Raw genomic sequence first — 18,227 nt, forward strand, 5'->3', positions numbered from 1 at the left:
TTATTAGTCGATTTAAAGGATTGGGTCCTGATAGATAGATAGATAGATAGATAGATAGATAGATAGATAGATAGATAGATAGATAGATAGATAGATAGATAGATAGATAGATAGATAGATAGATAGATAGATAGATGAACTAAATTAAAAATTGAATTTTTTAAAATTTATTTTGACTAATATTCAAATTCAAAAAGAAAATGGGCAAATACTTTTCACATCACTGTAGATAGATAGGTCGATCAATTAAAATAAGTAAATAAGACAATAACCATAGATAACTAGAATAACTATTAATAAACTTATTGTACGAGTCACTTATTTATTTATCCATTGTCCATTATATATATATATAATTTATAATTATATATATATATATATATATATATATATATATATATATATATATATATATATATATAACAAGCACAGCAAAATATATCCCAATAATATCCCAATAGCTTGAATTAGACAGTTTATTTAATAATTAAGCCTCATCCTACACGTTACCGGTGCCATGTTTTCAGAAACGCGGTATCTTCAAACCATTGACTGTAGAAAACAGTCAATGCTTCAAACAAACAGCAGCACATACGCTTTGTCTACGTCACCGCTACAGATGATTGACAGTGAATCGCAGCGAATCCGGTGTCTGTCCGTGTTTTGCATGAGCCAATGAGCGTCCGGGAGTCATTATTTGCGGAAGTTATTAAACTGCTAGCAACACTGTGGGTTTGAGCTACATCTTTAGGATAAATTGTCACGATGTCCGCTGTTAAAATTCACAGGAGACCTTTTAGGTGATGTTTGTAGTAGAAATGGGTCCACTTCATGTTGAGAAGTGTCCTAAAATGGCTTTGCTTTAATCCACGTGGATTTCGCGTGTCTGCCTGCCTTTCTGTACATGTACACACATTTGCAACCATTTCTTATAGCTTATATTCGATACCCTCGAGTTAGCGGTCGCTTGGCTACTTTTTATATTGACCCCATGAGAAGTAGCGAGGACACGGAGCAGCAGGTCAGGGAGTCAGAGGTCGACATGAACCCGCCTAAGCGGCTACGCACCACGGAAACACTGACAGGAGGCAAAGAGCGGGAGGTGGAGAAGAGCACTGTGGATGTGGTGGGTGATGATGACTCAATTTAATGTCGATATTGACATTAAGGAGAGTAAAAGTTATAAAAAGTGATATGGCCAGTATTACCACCCTAAATAGTTTGTTTACTGAGCATACAGGCTTATCCTCGTCTCTATTTCGGTGGTGTGGCATTTACTTGCGGTTTTAATTTGTTAAGAGCAAACTAATAGAGTAACAGGCTTGACTTCTAGAGATACAGGGCTTGAAACGTAAATATTCGCTATAGTTATTTTAGGGAAACCATTACAGATCCTAATAATGAAAGTGGCATCTGTTGGGCTACACCAGTCAGCCACAGTATTTAAACAGTGGATGGACAGATGAATAAAATAACCACATATGTGTAATGCACTCGGAAACATTGAGTGCTGGTATTTATGTGACTCTCACTTTGACACCCACACAAATGTTGTTGCAAACCAAGCACTCCCCAACACCAACTGCCTCCAATTCAGCACAGGACACCTAATGACAAGATGGAAAAAGCAAAACAAAACTGTTCCATTAAAAATGAAAAAGTCCCTAAATTATTTGCCCAGTTTCTTACCCCATGAAGGATTGACATGAAGTCTGTAAAACAAGCCAGATTGATGGAGATCACACCCCAGAAATCCAGGACCCACTGCCAAATTATCAGCACCAAGTACCACTGAATACCCCCACATGTCCCAAGTCTATTCCTTAGTTGTGTCAGTTATTTTGGCAGCTGTAACAGGTTCAGTATAATATTAGACAGCTGCTTGATTGGTCTGAACCAAGTTGTGCCTAATATACTGTAAACGTTGTACATATAGACACTGGCAATTTCAACTTACTTACTATATAGGAGTTTGACTTTTGTTATTTCCATGCCCTTTTGATTAAAGAAGTGCTACAGTTGCAATTTTACTCATTTTCAAGATCACTTCCCTCCTGCACTTCCAGTTTATACCATCCTGCTTGATTGTTGTTTTTGTGGTTGCCAAAGCAGCAGTTGAACTGAGTGTAAACTTTCTATTTGTGTCTTCTTTGCTCAGAGTATTGTCATGCCAGTGTATAATGCATCATGCTGGCTGGATGAATGTCTGCAGGCCATATTGGTCCAAGATTTCACTGGATCCATGGAGCTGTCGGTGTTTGATGACGCAAGCACCGTAGGTTTTGTAGGCATATTTACACAAGTGAAAGAATACATTGTCTCATAGTTTGAGACATCACTTAACTCTTATGCATGTGCGTGTCTTTTAGGATGACTCGAAAAAAGTGGTGGAAGGTTGGAGGGAGAGGCTAGAGGCAAAGGGCATCTCAGTGGTGATCTCTGGTCACAACTCTGAACAACCTAAAGGAGGTCAGTAACTTTTGGGATATGATCAGCAGTCAGTCCACACTCCCAATCAAATTATGTGACCTTTATTTTGTAGTTGAACGTGAAGGCCTTAATGCTAGTGGATGCTCATAATTCCCGTAACATCTTCCCAGTTGTTCCTATCACCATTTGTGGCAGCTAACGATATCAAATGAAAGCCATTGTTACATTCCCCAGAATAAACTATGTCTGAGGTGAGTACTGACAAGTTTCTGGGGAGAAATGGAAAGTATGTGAAAGAATGGGGATTTATTTACATGTAAAATCAGTTTATATGAACATGGTTGACATAAAGACCAGCCATGCAGCAGCCCTTATGCTGAAACAACCAAAAACAAAGGCAAAAGTTCAACCAAGCACAATCTCCAAAGAACAGTGAAAGCTACTGAGCTCATTAACAAGAAGGCAGCTTGAATGCTGCCAAATTGGCCTACTGGCAGTTAATGAGCCATTTCTAACAGTCTTTATACTCTGGGCCCAGCTGATCAGTAGTGGGATCAGCTGCACTGAATCTGCACATTCAGCATTTCATGAGGGTTACTGGGTTGAACAAAATGTTTCATTGAAATTGTGTCCAACAGGCTTTGAAGTACTTTTACTTTGTTTGGTGACTGTCAGAAGTGTTACACAGTTAGTAGCGAGGTCTGTATACAGCCCACTGTCAGTTTCCATTGGTGCAACAGCTTATCAGGGGCCGTTTAAGATCTGGTCCTTAAAATCTTCCAGTGTTGGACTTACTCTTGTGAATGCTTAATTAAGGAGAAGTGCAGAAATACAGTGCAACCTTTAAGAGACTTTTTTTTCCGTGACTGAAACAGGAACTGGTACTCTGCAGCAATTTATACTGATTTCAGATGGATGTGTTAAGTTCATGTCTCTTACTTATTTGCAGAATGTGCATTGTAACGTTGTGCAACACATTTCAATGCGCTACAATTTGCAGTACATTTGAACATTTCTGCTAGCCCTCAAGCTAGCAGAAATGTAATAAATGAGCCTTTACTTAAGCGCTTACACACCGGCAGCGCTTTTTCATGTTGTCTGGTTTGACGGTTCATTAAGAATCCGAGCACACATTTAACTGTCTCACAAAGACATATTTAAAACCGTAAGAACAAATAAGCATGAAATGTTCTTTTGTCTTTCAGTGGGATATGCAAAGAATAAGGCCATATGTCAGAGTCGTGGGCAATACTTGTGCTTTCAGGATGCGGTGGGTGTGACCAAGTGTGCTTCATATCTTTCATAACACATACAATAGTGTGTCCAAAATAATGAAATCATATCGGGATGTTGAGTTATGCAGAAAATACATGCAAACACAGATCTCAGCAGTCAAGTTACTGACTGATGGGCTAAATGAGCTCCAAACATGAAAGAGAAGTTAAAGTTGGATTAGAATAGCTCTGTTTTTGACACAGTGCTTTGTAGCTGCTTATCTGAAACACTCATCTGACACAGCCAAAAATGAAAGCTACAAACATCTGACAATCTTCCAACCTCTGATCGCCTCTGGCTATATTTGCTCTTATCTTTCGGAGTTGCATCCTATCAACTTGGCTGTTTTCTGCTAACTTTTCACAGAAAACACCGAGTGCCTATAAGATTGGTTTATCTGAAAGCAGTCAACTAGTTCTGTTTATTCTTGTGACTCTTTTTCTGGTAATGCTGATATACTGATATATTTTACCCTCTTAAACTTTAAATACAGCCTTTATCTCAACCACGCTATGAAGACAAACTCTTATTCTCTGTGCACATCAAGTTTTTTGCCTATTTTCTATCTATCACTGCAGTTAGACAGTCCCCTCCAAGATTATTAAAAAATTGTTTTTTATGTTAAAATGCTAAAATTGTCAAAACTAACAATAGAAAATCCAACCTAAACCATTTTGACCAAGCTCTAATATAGTTCATTAAGTGCAAATGAAAAAGAATTGTGTGTATTGTGCATTTGTTGTCACATGTTATTGGCATAGACATTTAAAATAATTATTTCCTTAACTTTAGGATGACATTATGTTGCCCCAAAGAATTCGTCTGCAGTATGACGCGTCCGTCTTGCACAAAAACTCTGTAAGTTCTCTCTTAAGCGTTTGCTTAATCACTTCCTTCCCTGTCTTTTCTTCTCACTTCTCTTCCTCCTCCTCTCTACCTTTCCCTTTGACTATCAGTGTTAAAATGAAAACAACAACAACAAAAAAGATATTGTTTGTGAGAGTGAGCACGTGCATGCGTGTGCGTGCTGCTGTACAGTTGGCATGTAGAGCAGAGTGAGTATCCGGTGTTGATGCTTTCTTTGACCTGGCAGGTCAGGGGTTATAGGTCATGTGTGTGTGGAAAATAAGGGCGACAGCATAGAGACAGCAGGCTTGCTGTCCTCCATAAACAGCTTGCCTGGTTCTGTTCCAACTGTAATTTTTTTATAGTTGTAGGTGAAAAAATGGGACCCGTATTTTGTTTTTCAGTTTTCTATAACCTCTCTCTTTATGTAAGACCTCCTCTGATTCTGATGTAATTCTTTCTTTCCTTTTTTTGCTTGAATATGTCTCACAGGAACACGATATGAAGCAGTAGTTTGCATTATTTGGGTGAAATGTATTAGAACTTTTAGATGAATTATTAGTTATTCTGCCAATAATATCTTAGTTTTTTTATTATCTGAAATAAAAAAAATATGTTAAACAATTCTATTAAACTTCAAAATCAAGTTAATATTTGAAACTCAGCCTTCAGTCTGAAGGATAATTACTCAAATCGTTGGAAGTTTGTGCAGCTCGATTTACAAAAAACAAACAAACACAGAAGCTCTCTGATACAGAATTTTGTCTAAAATGACTGAAAATGTTTTGGGTGGTTTTTGGAGTGAAAATTTTTATTTTACTCACAAAGTTGTGTATGTGTGTTTCCATGATAGCTGATTGGCTGCAGAGTCCAGCGGGTACCAGAAGGATCTACAAAGCGTTACACTCGCTGGATCAACACACTCAGTCAGGACCAGCTCATCACACAGGTAAATGAATGCAGCTTAGCAGAGCATGTTTTGATTGCCGACTAATGTGTTTTCGCATGCATATGTGAATGCGTGAGGTCACGTGACAGGCAGCTACTAGGTCAGTTTGAAACAGGATACATACCTGCTGTACGCAGTTTCCACGGAAATGTGTTTGTGTAGTGGAGAGAGGATGCTGCATCACTCCTGACCTCTCTGTCTATCACAATCCCAGCAGAGGAAACAGACCCCAGTGCCAGCTGTCTGCTGAGGGCAGCCTGTAATGGAAGCTGGTTTTGAGCTTTGTGTAGAAAGCCTTGTGCAGCTACTAAATCATCCAAATCATCATACACAAGCACTTTAGTTTTATTATACTGTAAAGCTGTCTGAAAAATTGAGTACATCATTTTAAAAAAATAAGAAAAACTAAGAAAACAGGTAGCTCACTACTCAATAAACCTACAAGCTTCAAACTGTTTCTATGCTCCTTGTTATATTTCATACATTGACGGCATCTGCAGTCATGCCAAAGGACTCTTTATATATATAAACCCTGTAATTCAGTAGCTTGTAGAGCCACCTTTTTAAGCAATATCTTGAAGAAATTGGTTTCTGTATGACTTCATCGTTTTCTCACATCATTGTGGAGGAGTTTTGGTCCACTTGCCATTACAGCGTTGCTTCAGTTCATTGAGGTTTGTGGGCATTTGCTTATGCACGGCTCTCTTGAGGTCTTGCCACAGCATTTCAATCAAGCTGAGGTTGGGACTTTGACTGCGCCATTGCAGCACGTTGCTTCTTCTTGGCTGCTGTGTTTGGGATCATTGTCCTGTTGCGTGACCCAGTTTGGGCCAAGCTTTAGCTGTTGGATGGATAGTCTTACATTCAGCTCTAGAATACTTTGGTATACAAAGACTTTATGGTCTACTCAAGGTGCCCGCGCACTGTGGTTGCAAAACAAGCCCAGGTCATCATCCCTCCACCAGCATGTCAGTAGGTATGAGATGTTTGTGCAGATATACTATATTAGGTTTTCATCAAATCTGACACTGTACATTATGGACAAAATCTCCATTATTCTATTAGTATTGTGGACTCTTCTACCGTGCTCTTTTTAGAGGGATATAAGCCATGTTTCTTCAGTCTTTTTCTAATTGTCCTATGATGAACTGTAACATATAAGTTCCAAATTTATTGGTAAAGGGCTCCATAAAGACATAAAAGGTAATAGTGTTAAACATTCTTGACCTAAGTGAACACTTTAATGAAATTATGATTTCTGTCATAGATGGGAAGCCATAAGGTAACCAGTGAATACACCCTGACAGATGCATAACAGATGCACAAGCTGTTGGTCCTGGCAGGAGGAACTATGAACTAATCATGAACCTTGCTAATCACTCAAAGCCATGAAAGCATTTGGTCACTTGACCAGCTTGGCCACGTTTTTGCTGTAATTTATGACTTTATGCTTGTACTCATAATCAAATATAGTGGGCAAGATTTGAGAGTTGTGTCCACTTGTGTTTGCCATACAAGCGCTCTAAATAGGCAAATTCCAATACTTATTCACACTATAAGTATTGGAACATTTTTTTAGAATTTCTTTGACAATGTGATCACGTGAAAATATTTACCCAGTGTGTTTTTAAAAAGTTACATTATTCACGAAGTAATGAAAAAAACAGTGATATAAAAGTAAAACCCCTGGAAATATGTCTGTTTTTGAAAAGATGGAAGTCTGCTGTTTCTGACTTAACAAAACACGCTGTCACTAAGGATACAAGACAACCTGGACTGGCTCACTCTCCCTAACACACACACACACACACACACACACACACACACACACAAGGTCTGCATAACTCCTTAGCAGACATTCCAGGATATTTATATGATATTAAGTTTCATGGAGCATGAGAATGAGATCATACATTGATTCTGCAGGCTTAAAAGCCGCTCCTTTTCCTTTTCCTTCCCCTTCTCTTTCTTGACTCTATCTGCCTTTGCTTTTACTTTCTTGACAAAGAAACTGGATTTAATCGAGTTAAACTTTAAAATTGACATTGAGCACTGCTTCTTTTACTCTAACATTCATCTGTAGGGCATTAGATATGGTTGTCTAAAATGTTCTCTACCCCTCTGATTATTCACGTTCACCCTAATGCTCTCAGTCTTTCCCAGAACTTGGTCTCTTATTCATGCTTTTGGCCACAGCTTACATCTGCAAAATGTTGCAATATTACTACAGAAAGGCAAAGAGATGCACGTAGGCGGACACACACACACATGCACACACACTCATACGCTCTAGATTCTGTCCAGCTGTTCAACTGCCTGAATCCAGATGTTTTGCACAATTATTTTCATCTGTGATGCATTTCTGTTACGCAGTAGTATTTCCACTTCAACCATGAACAATCACACAAATACAAATGCATATGCACACAGTGTGTTGTAGTGGGAGAGGGAAGTAGGACCACCTGAAATGACCTTTAGATTCAATATGCAAAAATATTACTGTTACAAAATACACACAGAGATGAGGAACAAGCAGGGGTGGGGAACTGAGAGGGGGCTGGGTGCTGGTGTAACAAATGAGTTGGGGGCCTGCATCTGTAAAAAGAGAAAGAAATATAGTGGACATAATCCGATCCTGATGTATTGAAAGAGTTTTGCGGTCAGAGAAACGAGGAGAAGCCAAAACAAACTCATTAGTCAAAGAATCATATGCGAGAGGATGGAAATGTGTATCCTTCCCCTGCACACTTCAGGAAGCACACACACTGCTTTAAGAAAGCACATGTGGCTGCACTCTAACCCATTTTGTTTTCAGGAATAGAACTAAACTTCTCCTGAGTGCAGCTTGTTGCTTAAATACTATTGCGAAATTTTTCAGAGCCAGTAGCTTCAAAATCCATCCAGTAAAGTTCGCACAATGTGAAATAACAGAAATAGTATAACAAAATAAAAACATGGTAATTAATAACCTTTATTTACTGAAAGTGGCACAAGAAAAAGCTTTTTTTTAAATGTGTTGACGTTGCCTGTGCTCCTCCTGGCACCCTGTGAGCTAAAGGTAAAAACGTGTAAAAACAGATGCATTAGATACATTAATTCTTGAATAAAAATGTGCATGAAACCTTTTTCAAATGAATCTCAAAGCACAGCAACACAAACAATTAATTTAAGTTGGATAGTGTGTAGCTAATATGACACTGTATATTATCTCTTTATTAGGTTATTGACCAGAATATACTCCTACAGATCTGCCACAAACTGAAAATTTATGAAATTCTAACAGTTTGTCGGTTTCAGGTGTACACCTCCCATGGGCCCAGTGTTGTCATGCCAACATGGTTCTGCTCACGGGAATGGTATCAGAAAGTTGGGCCGTTTGATGAGGGAGGCAAGGTAAGCATTCCTATTCCTCAAACTGACTCTCTGAGGCTACGTCCACACGTACACGGGTATTTTTGAAAATGGAGATTTTCCGTTTTCGTTTTAAAAAATAATCCCGTCCACACGTAAAGGCAGAAATAAAGGAAAACGCTGCTAGGAACATGCCAAAGTAACAGGTGGTGATATATTCCTAACCGTGCAGAAATGTTGGCCAATCAGAAGTCTAGAAGCCTCGGTGGGAAAAAGTAAACAAAGATGGGGCATAGAAGCAGAACCGAGTCGTATGTGTGGAGGGACAGTAACTGTGTGTGTATATGTAAGCATTTAAACACTGCAGAGAGTACAATTAACAGTAATAGTATTGTAGAAATTCATTTCACCGAAACAATAATGTGGCGCACAGTGTGACGTCAAAAAAGGCGCACACCTTTGACGCTGCGTTTTCTCCGTTTTTCTCGTCCACACGTAAATGCAAAAACGGAGTTTTCAAAAATATCCACCCTGACCGGAGTTTTTAAAAACCTCCGTTTTCAGTGACCAAAAACGCCGTTTACGTGTGGGCAAAAGGTGCAAACGCATAGAAAAATCTGCGTTTTCAAAAATACCCGGGTACGTGTGGACGTAGCCTGAAGTGTTCACAAACCCACTTTGTTGCTCTTGTCGACTCACCAAATGTATATATATGTATATAGAAATAATAGTGATCGTCACCTCTATACACCTGACCAGTCACTTCTTGAATGTATGAATTGGTTGTGAATGTCAGAAAGAATTACCCAGATGGAAAGGTGTGGAAACGGAGGAATTTTCAGACACTGTTCGAGCAACTGATAAGAACATCCTTTAAAGCATTCGACTTCTCACCCCTACTCATATCAGCTGTTTTCACACATGAAAACTAGGAAATTCTGTGAAAATCCAACTGAAACCTTGCCTGACATTTTCCTTTCTCACATCTAGCACACTGCTAAAAAAATAATTGTTAAATGTTCTCACTAAAAATACATTTGATATCTGATATATAAGCCCAAATCCAAGAAAGCTGGGACGCTGTGGAAAATGCTAATAAAAACAGATGGGAATGATTTGCAAATCCCATAAATCCATATTTTATTCATTATAGAACACTGAAAATATATCATGTCATTTTACTGTTCCATGAAAAAGTGAGCACAACAACACAAAAGGTTAGGACAGGGTTTACGAAAGGCTTGAAAAGTAAGTGTTGCTAAAAATCACGAAACTACAAACAGGACAGACAACACCCAGGACTGTTAACCAGCTGGAGTCTTATATCAGATAAGAGTGCAACACGTTAATCTCCCAAACATCCAGCAGCTGGTCTACTCCTTATTTGTGGACTGTTGTTAAAAGAAGAAAAGAACCCTTAATGTTAGCATTTAAATGTTGCTATATTGGATTTTTGGAATCAGAATTTACAAGATTTAGACTAGAAGATAGTGTGGCAAGTTATCAGCTAGCACTTCCAACGTGGACTAGCAAACTGAATCCATACGCTGTATGGTTGGGATGCACAGACATAGATGGTCTTTATTTAGCCGCATACCAAGTCATCTTATTTGTCAGACAATTCAGTTTAAAAAGCACCAAATATTCAAGAGGTTCAGTTCAGTGACTCGGATTAGTGGAGGTAAGGCCTAGCTGCAGCTCTCTGTGTTTGGGCATATGTCATATCATACCGTAATTCTTCTTCTCTGTCTCCAGGGAGTCCCAGAGGATCTTCTCTTTTTTTACCAGAGTCTTCGTCATGGTGGGGGTCTGTTCCAGGTTGACCAGTGCCTGCTGATATATCGTTATCATGAGAAAGCAGCCACTCACTCCGTAACTGAGTCAGTCCAACCATCATTCCTCTTCAGCTGCATTCACACACACATACTTGGACATGGTGTTGATCCTCCACCTACTCACAGCTGCCCACTGGCATCCCAGATTTTCTCAGAGCTCACACACAGATATACTCACACACATACACAGACACATGTTTTAGTAAGCTTGAGTTTGTGGAATTTCAGTCACTTTCCCAGCGTATGAATCAGGAATTTCTATGCGTTTTCTTCTCTCTGTGGAATGCTCAGTATCTGTCCAGTGGTGCTGGGAGGGAATCGGATCGTGTTGTGAAAAGAAATGTTTGACATATTGCGTAGCGTTGTGTGTGTGCGCGTGCACGCGTGTGTGTGAGCACGTGTGCATTCCTGCTGTTGCCTGTGCATCAGCATGCAGTCTCTGCAGGTGTGTGGGTCTGTCTCTAAATCTAAAACACACCAAAGAAAAAGGTCTTTCCTGCCTTCTCTCCACTCACACTGCCTAACCTTTCATCCCTTCTTTCCTGTTATCCCACCTTCCTTCCCTCTTTCCTTCCTTTCTCCCTTGCGTCTAACCAGTGCTCGTATATCTGCCCGTGTTGACGCACTCCTTCACCAATCATCCTCCTCTGTCTTCATCTATCATCTATTTTTGGAGATCTATTTCAAGCTAGACTGCCTTCCACTCTCCCCTACTTCTTATAACCCCTTCCCATGTACTGCCTACTTACTTCCTCTCTTTAGTGAAATGAAACCATTATCTTATTTTTGTCTATTTACGTCGATCTTGCTCATGCATGTAATTGTAGATGTGCTAAATGTGAGGTGTGAAGTCCTTTAAAAGATACTGCCAAACAGTAACTGAGTTGAGAGGCTTACTTACACAGAAATGCAGTGTTTGTAAATGAGATGAAAAGGTTTGTGTGTAGTTAATCTCTACCATATTGCTGCCCTGCCTTAGAATCAAAGCCTGTATAGAGAAGGCATAATAACCAAGGAATCTGGAGACCACCCGAGCTCCACGATGATGGTGGAATCGGGTTTGCTTGCCATATGAGGCCCAGTGCTTAAAAAAGTAAGAAGTTCACATCAAGAGATGAGAGTGAAGCACTTTCTGAGAATGTTTGCTTGATTTCTCATTATTAGTGCCTTTGTTTTAAAATGTGAGTAGAAGGCGGTTAAGCTTGTAAACATAGACAGATTTAATCTTGAGGGTGTGTGTGTGTGTGAGAGAGAGAACCCTGTACACAGTTGTGCAGAGGTTACAGGAAGTCCAACTAATTTACATACATAAAATTTTCCATCTACTTAAAGCAACAGATCACAACTTAATAATTGTAGTACTTGCCGCTTTGTAGAGGTATGACACCGAAAGGATGGTTTAAATTTGTAGTTTTAGCTTTCATTTGTATTCACTGATAATTTACAATAGAGCACAACTAAGTTAGGCTGTCTCAATCAGACCGGTTGTAAACAAACTGACCAACATTTCATCAGCTGCTTTTTTTCGATCGGTCATTGGAAGCTCTGTTTTGTACCCTTACACTTGCTCCTCCTCTAATCCCAGAGCTTTTGCAGTCAGTGTAAATGACAACTGCTCAACTTAAATCTAATTTTTGAGGAAGTGGATGAAGGGATTCAGATCTGGCGAGAAGGGTAGGTGATAAGAGAAGAGGGAAAAAAGTGGTTTTGATGTATTTTGACTACAGCACATGTTACAGTTCACCAATGGTAAATATTCTTCCTCAGCCACTTTAAGGAGTTACAGTAGAAGTCTTTGGTTTTTTTTGTGGGAGATTAATTGAATCTAGGAAAGTCAAATACACAACAAACATACTCGTAGAGTCTTTTACTGAAAGCTGTTGTTTGGTCCTTAGCTCATAGCCTAAGAGCCAGCTCATGTCACTAGTAGTGACTCATAACGTGAAGGTATGCTCATTTTGACTCAGTAGGTGCTCTTTGAGCCCCAGTGTGAAATCGCAAGTACAAGTGGTCAGAGTGGGACTTCCAGAGAGAAATCTCTAAAAAACAAACAAAAAAACCCCAGCAACTGTTAAATGGGTTCAGAGGGGAGCTTCTCCCAAGACCTTCAGCTTCCTTGAAAGTGTTCAACCTGCTGCTTAGATTCAACTGCTTCTTTCCCCACACTAAATAAAAAGAATCTCGGAGTTGTACCAGTGACCGTCTGATTAATTTAGACTTCTCTGGCCACTCTGTTCACAGAGAGACTATTTGGAAGCTGCGAGTAGACTTCCTGCAGGAGAGAGTTCTCAGCCAGTGGGAGAGCTTCACCATATGGAACGCTGGTAAACAAGGCCGAAAGCTGTACCGATCGCTTAGCCCAGCCAATCAGAAGAAAGTATGTTGCCTTCAGATGGAAATAACCAGCCAAATCAACCTGCTTTCTGTGTCTCCGTAGATACAGATAATGAAAAAAGTTGTGAAATGCGTGTTTGAAATTAGTGTCATTCTGTTATTTTAGGTCAAGGCTTTCTGTGATGTGGATGAGAACAAGATCCAGAAAGGCTTCTATACATACGAGGAGTCCGAGGTGAGATCATATTTGTTACATTAAACAGGTCTCCAAGATGGCTTTATTCCAGTGATTTATTTTGTTTTATAAACCTCTCTCGTGTTCCCGTATCTTTCTAGGAAAGGCCTAAGCCAAAGATTCAAGTTCTGCATTACAAAAACGCCTCCGCTCCTTTCATCATATGTGTCAAACTGGTGAGCAAAAAGCATGTTTGTGTGTTGTATGTTTGCTGTTTCTGACCATCTGTTCCTCAGGTCTGTAATCTATGTTAACAACATAATGATGAAGGGCGTGTGCCCACTGCACGACATAACACACACAAACACAGGAGAGGCTGTCAGGAAATGGGTAGAGACAGCAGCCTGATCTTTGATCACACGATGCTTGTACAAACATTACATGTTTTTGCCACTATTGTGTTTGCATATAACACATATCATGGTTTGCATTTTATGCTCCAGATCGTGGCAGTACACATAGGCTTTACCTAGAACAATGGCAGTTTTTTTATTCATTGGTTTTCAGTATGTAATGACATACACATCCATTGTAGCAGTTAAATCACGCAATATCTATTTATCACACAGCCAAATTCAGATTCAAATCTATGGTGACCCCCACCCCACCTCAGGGGTCTACTAATTGCTCAATTATGGGAATTGGGAGAAGTAATCAGAGTCGGAGGAGATGGAGACCAGGACCCAATCATGCTCTCTCTTGTTCTCTATGACATCCACACAAACAAACACCTGGACTCAATCACACTGGGTTTACACCCAGGTGTCAAATATTTATTATCAGCAAATATATTGATTTCAACTTTTCTCAAAGACTCTGGTTCAACCTAAATTCCTTTAGTTTAGTCAAACATTTATTGTTGTATTTCTTTTCGCTTAAAGCCGAGGGAGTCTATCATGTTTTTCTATCATTGGTCAAATTCCATAAGGACCTTTTAGCATTTTGTAATTCAAGTAGCCTCAAAAACAAGACTTCTGCTACTCCTCTTGGATCTGTTCAGGATTTTGCAAATTTGGCCCTTGATAGGAGAGTTTGGTATTCACAAGAGGCGGGATGTTCCAAAAAACTGTTGTTCAAATCAGGCATTCCTTCATATAAAGGAATGCCTGATTGAGTGGCAGAAAATCCTGCAGGAAAATTTGATATTCCAACATTAGCAACAGCTGCCTGCACTGGAAAACAAAAGAAAAAAAAAGGGGGCAAATCTATCAAGACCAGAGTGTCAAAGATGGTCTGATAAGTGCAATAAATGTGCAAACATCAGCATTTCAGAAACATTTCTACTGTATCAGCTTCAAAATGCACATCGAGCATGTCATTCTTTTCTTGCATAGTTAGTCTGTTAACCTTACTTTCACATGCAATCAAAGGTAACAGCCCCCCCCCCCCCCCCCCCCCCCCCCAGTTTAAAGACAAAGCTGCAGGAAAAGGTTGTTTTCTCACTATTTATTTTCTTTTCCTTCTTGCTTGTTGCTGCTTTAAGTAAGAAATACCAAGTTAAAAGAATTCTGAAGTCCACAAACCCTGATGGCTGATTTCAGCCTTGAAAGAAAATGATGTTGTTTGTTACATCCGTTAGGTTGTAGAAACTGTGGCCTGCCATGATGTTTTCTGTTAATGTTCTTTCTCTCGTGGCATCTTTTCATTCGTAGGACATGACTGGAGGCAACCTGGAGGAAAATCTAAATTCTTTGCAGCTGAAGGAAGGAATAGATTATTACCACTTCAACTGACTGTTCAGGGAGATGGGGAAGACTGGAGGAGGCTTGCAGGTTAACAGGCAGTGGAATGTAGTTTCACTTTGATATATCGGCTAATAAAGTCACAACAGGATATCCCAGCTCTGACTTTTTCTGACCCTCTCCTTAAGCATAGCACAAAGATTTGTAATTCCACATTTCTTGCTGAGTGATGAGTAAAGGTTGATACCAGACTCGTATATTACATAAAAGAAAATATAAAACAAAGTGAAATTTAACATAGCTTAATTTAACAACAATTACAGCCTAACACCTTTGAGTCTCCTCATCTTTAATACATACAAAAATGTACATAACAGGTCAAATGGAAACAAAACAATTTAGTGTCTTACAAAGGTCTCACTTTTTGTACAGATTAAATTAACCCCTAACCCAGGGGTCTGCAACATTTTACACCCAAAGAGCCATTTGGACTCGGTTTCCACGCAAAAGAAAACACTGGGAGCCGCAAATACTTTTTGACATCTAAAATGAAGATAACACTGTATATATTGTTTTTTACCTTTATGCTTTGTGTGAACAACTAAGGTGTGTTGCTTATGAAATCCATGAAGTGCTACAGAGAAAATTACATTTTATTTATGTAATTAACACATTTTGAACTCTTAAAGAAATATAACAAAAGCAAAGACACCCAGCTGAACTAAAATGATCCATGTAGCAAACAAAAACTGTTGTCAGCCACCACCCTTATATTGCCTTTGGGCTGTTGGAGCCTTGACCTGACTTTTAAAAAATAATTGGTAAAAAAGCACAATGCTGATGAAAAATTAAAAATAGATATTAAAATTCTGCCTAAATATGTATTTTACCAGGTTAATGCGTGCGGCGGGGCGTGGTCTGCAGCGCCGCTGCATGGGAGGCGGACGCACCTGAGCCACACCCGCAATCATGCCTCGCTGCCTTTACGTCTGCGCTATCTCTGCTGTTGTGTTGTTGGTGGTATGTGTCGGGCTGTGAGCTGAAAAGCTACAGCCGGCTGTATGCGTACAGCAACCGTGTGTGAAAAGTGGTCAATAAAGAGATGCTGAAAAGCATGTTCATGCAAACATCGTCGGTCTGCCGTGATATGTTTACAATAAGACTTCTGCTCTTGAACCTCTGTGCACAGCGTCTGCTAATCGGGGCTGTACGAAGTCAGTTTACGCAGGACTGTAAGCTGTCGTCTGTCAGGCGTGAGCGGTGTTTGTCTTTAACATAGTTCACGGTGGAGAATAGCTGCTGACATAATGTGGATCTTCGGATCCACAATTGGCCTACCTGGGGTTGAAAGTCTCGATAAATGCAGGCGTTTCGGCGGGTATACCGGCTTCCGCGACTGTGACTATTATTTTGAGCGATGAAAAAATAATAGAATATAATTTTATTTTTATATTTCAATATCACAATAATCTTCCAATTTAGAACTACAAGTTAAAAAGAACTAACATAAATAAAATACACTTCAGCTAAATACTAATTTATTTTCCCAAACCACGCGGAGCCGCAGTATAAGGACTAAAGAGCCGCATGCGGCTCTGGAGCCGCAGGTTGCCGACCCCTGCCCTAACCCATGACAGAGTCAGACCAGCTCTTCCTCAAAGACTGTTTATAAAACATGGAAGTGAAGTCAGAGCTTAAGTTCCTTTAACCTGCATTTTTTCTAATAGTCAGCAAAGTGTGACAACTCTGCTTGAAAAAAATGAGTTCTGTTATATTGCAGAGTTTAAAAAAAAGATGCTTTCTCTCTAAGACCACAGGATGGTGATTGTGGTTGCAAAAACAGTTGGAGAAAAAGGCTTGACCGTTAGGGTTAACACTTTCCTGCTGACTTTATTGGCTCAGCCACTTGTTTTCGATCATATTGAAATAAAATTTTATGTGTTTTGTAATATCTTGGTAATAGTGTTTTTCAGGGTTATCTGTTGTATGAATCCCATTCTATGCTCATTGATTAACAAGTTGTCAGTCATAAGTCATTAGCCAATGAGCTTATGATTTCACAGTAAGACCCGCCTCTCACTGTACATCCTTGTCTTTTTAAACCATTTCCAACAATGACAGAAATGTGAGGCCTTAAAACAGAACTTCAGAAACTGACAGGGGACACCACGATAGCAACGATTATAATGTTTGTGGTTTTTGGGGACAGATTTACTAAACAGGCCAAGGTGTGGTTATTTTATTGATTTACAAAAAAGACGCTGTTTTCTAAACACTGGAGCACTAAGTTCATTTCAATATCAAGTGCAAAAAATAAGACTAAGATTTTTTTCAGAATTAAATAGCTGCGCAATTAGCAGCTACTGACATGTCGTAAACATTACTAAAATAGTTTGGATGCTTGATTGAAATATTCTCCTCCCTATATTTTGCGCCTTGAGAAAGGAACTCCCTGAAATACGTATGCAACAGGTTTAGCTGTGATAATACACTAAGCTAAGCTGACCGACTGCTGACACGTTTATTATTTTTTTAAAATTAAAAAGCGTGTGTATTTCCCAAAATGTTAAACTGACACTTTTAAAAGCAAAAAGTAACGATGAACTGAACCACAGCTGAAAGAGGCAGCACAAGGGAAGATATGAAATGATAGAAACAAATGTGAAGATCTGAAACCCTTGTATTTTACAGATGACTGTTGTATATCATGCAAGAGGACATTGCCAATGTTCGTTACTGAAGGAATAAAATGTCACTATGTTTTCTAAGTCTGTGTGAAGCCATTTCGATAATTGCCAACCTGTATACTTGAACTTGTAACTGAAGTTAAAGGGAAGTGCAGTCATGACAGAAAGTACAATTTATAAAGGGTGGGATGTTTTATGACCACGTTTCTTAACAATTGTTCCCTGATGCAACTGTGTAAAATCAGATGCACGCACACATCTGCAAAGAATGTGCAAACACAGATTCAACTCACATTTGTTTCTCTTTCCCTGGGTCTCTTATGAAATCTAAAGAACAATAACCTCTTTAAGAGGGCACAATTTTGATACGTAAACACATAAAAAAAAACATTTATGTTACCTCACAGAGTGAGGAGTTTTTCTGCCCAAAGGTAAACAGACCTATCCACACAAAATATCCCCCAGTGTTTGCTGGTTTGGCGTCGTGGTTTGCATTACTGTAAGTTTGGCCACAACAGTTTAAAGGGCAGCGATGGTTAAAAAAACGGTCGTCATCCCTACCAACGTTTTATTTTCGCTACCTTTGTTATCATAGGCACAAAG

The 18,227-nt window shown here is 39.3% G+C and overlaps 1 protein-coding gene across 1 annotated transcript; it reads left to right on the plus strand.

Moving 5' to 3' along the window:
• Positions 1-714: 714 nt before the first annotated feature.
• On the plus strand, positions 715-15,088 carry qtgal (queuosine-tRNA galactosyltransferase). The gene is made up of 12 exons (XM_006790751.3): positions 715-1,126; positions 2,159-2,275; positions 2,370-2,469; positions 3,636-3,700; positions 4,498-4,563; positions 5,405-5,500; positions 8,798-8,893; positions 10,607-10,731; positions 12,928-13,063; positions 13,187-13,255; positions 13,357-13,431; positions 14,908-15,088. Exons 1-12 carry the CDS (start codon positions 905-907, stop codon positions 14,986-14,988), a joined length of 1,248 nt encoding a protein of 415 aa, XP_006790814.2. The 5' UTR covers positions 715-904; the 3' UTR covers positions 14,989-15,088.
• Positions 15,089-18,227: the final 3,139 nt, after the last annotated feature.

This window comes from Neolamprologus brichardi, chromosome 6 (assembly GCF_056152115.1).
Source record: "Neolamprologus brichardi isolate AB-2024 chromosome 6, ASM5615211v1, whole genome shotgun sequence".
NCBI lineage: Eukaryota > Metazoa > Chordata > Actinopteri > Cichliformes > Cichlidae > Neolamprologus > Neolamprologus brichardi.

What these genes read in the sequence shown, in the direction of transcription:
- qtgal (XM_006790751.3), top strand. Translation starts at nt 905, where the DNA reads ATGTACACACATTTGCAACCATTTCTTATAGCTTATATTCGATACCCT. An exon ending in CCGTCTTGCACAAAAACTCT is followed by an intron (nt 4,564 to 5,404) that starts GTAAGTTCTCTC and finishes TTTCCATGATAG; the next exon opens with CTGATTGGCTGCAGAGTCCA. An exon ending in AGGACCAGCTCATCACACAG is followed by an intron (nt 5,501 to 8,797) that starts GTAAATGAATGC and finishes TGTCGGTTTCAG; the next exon opens with GTGTACACCTCCCATGGGCC.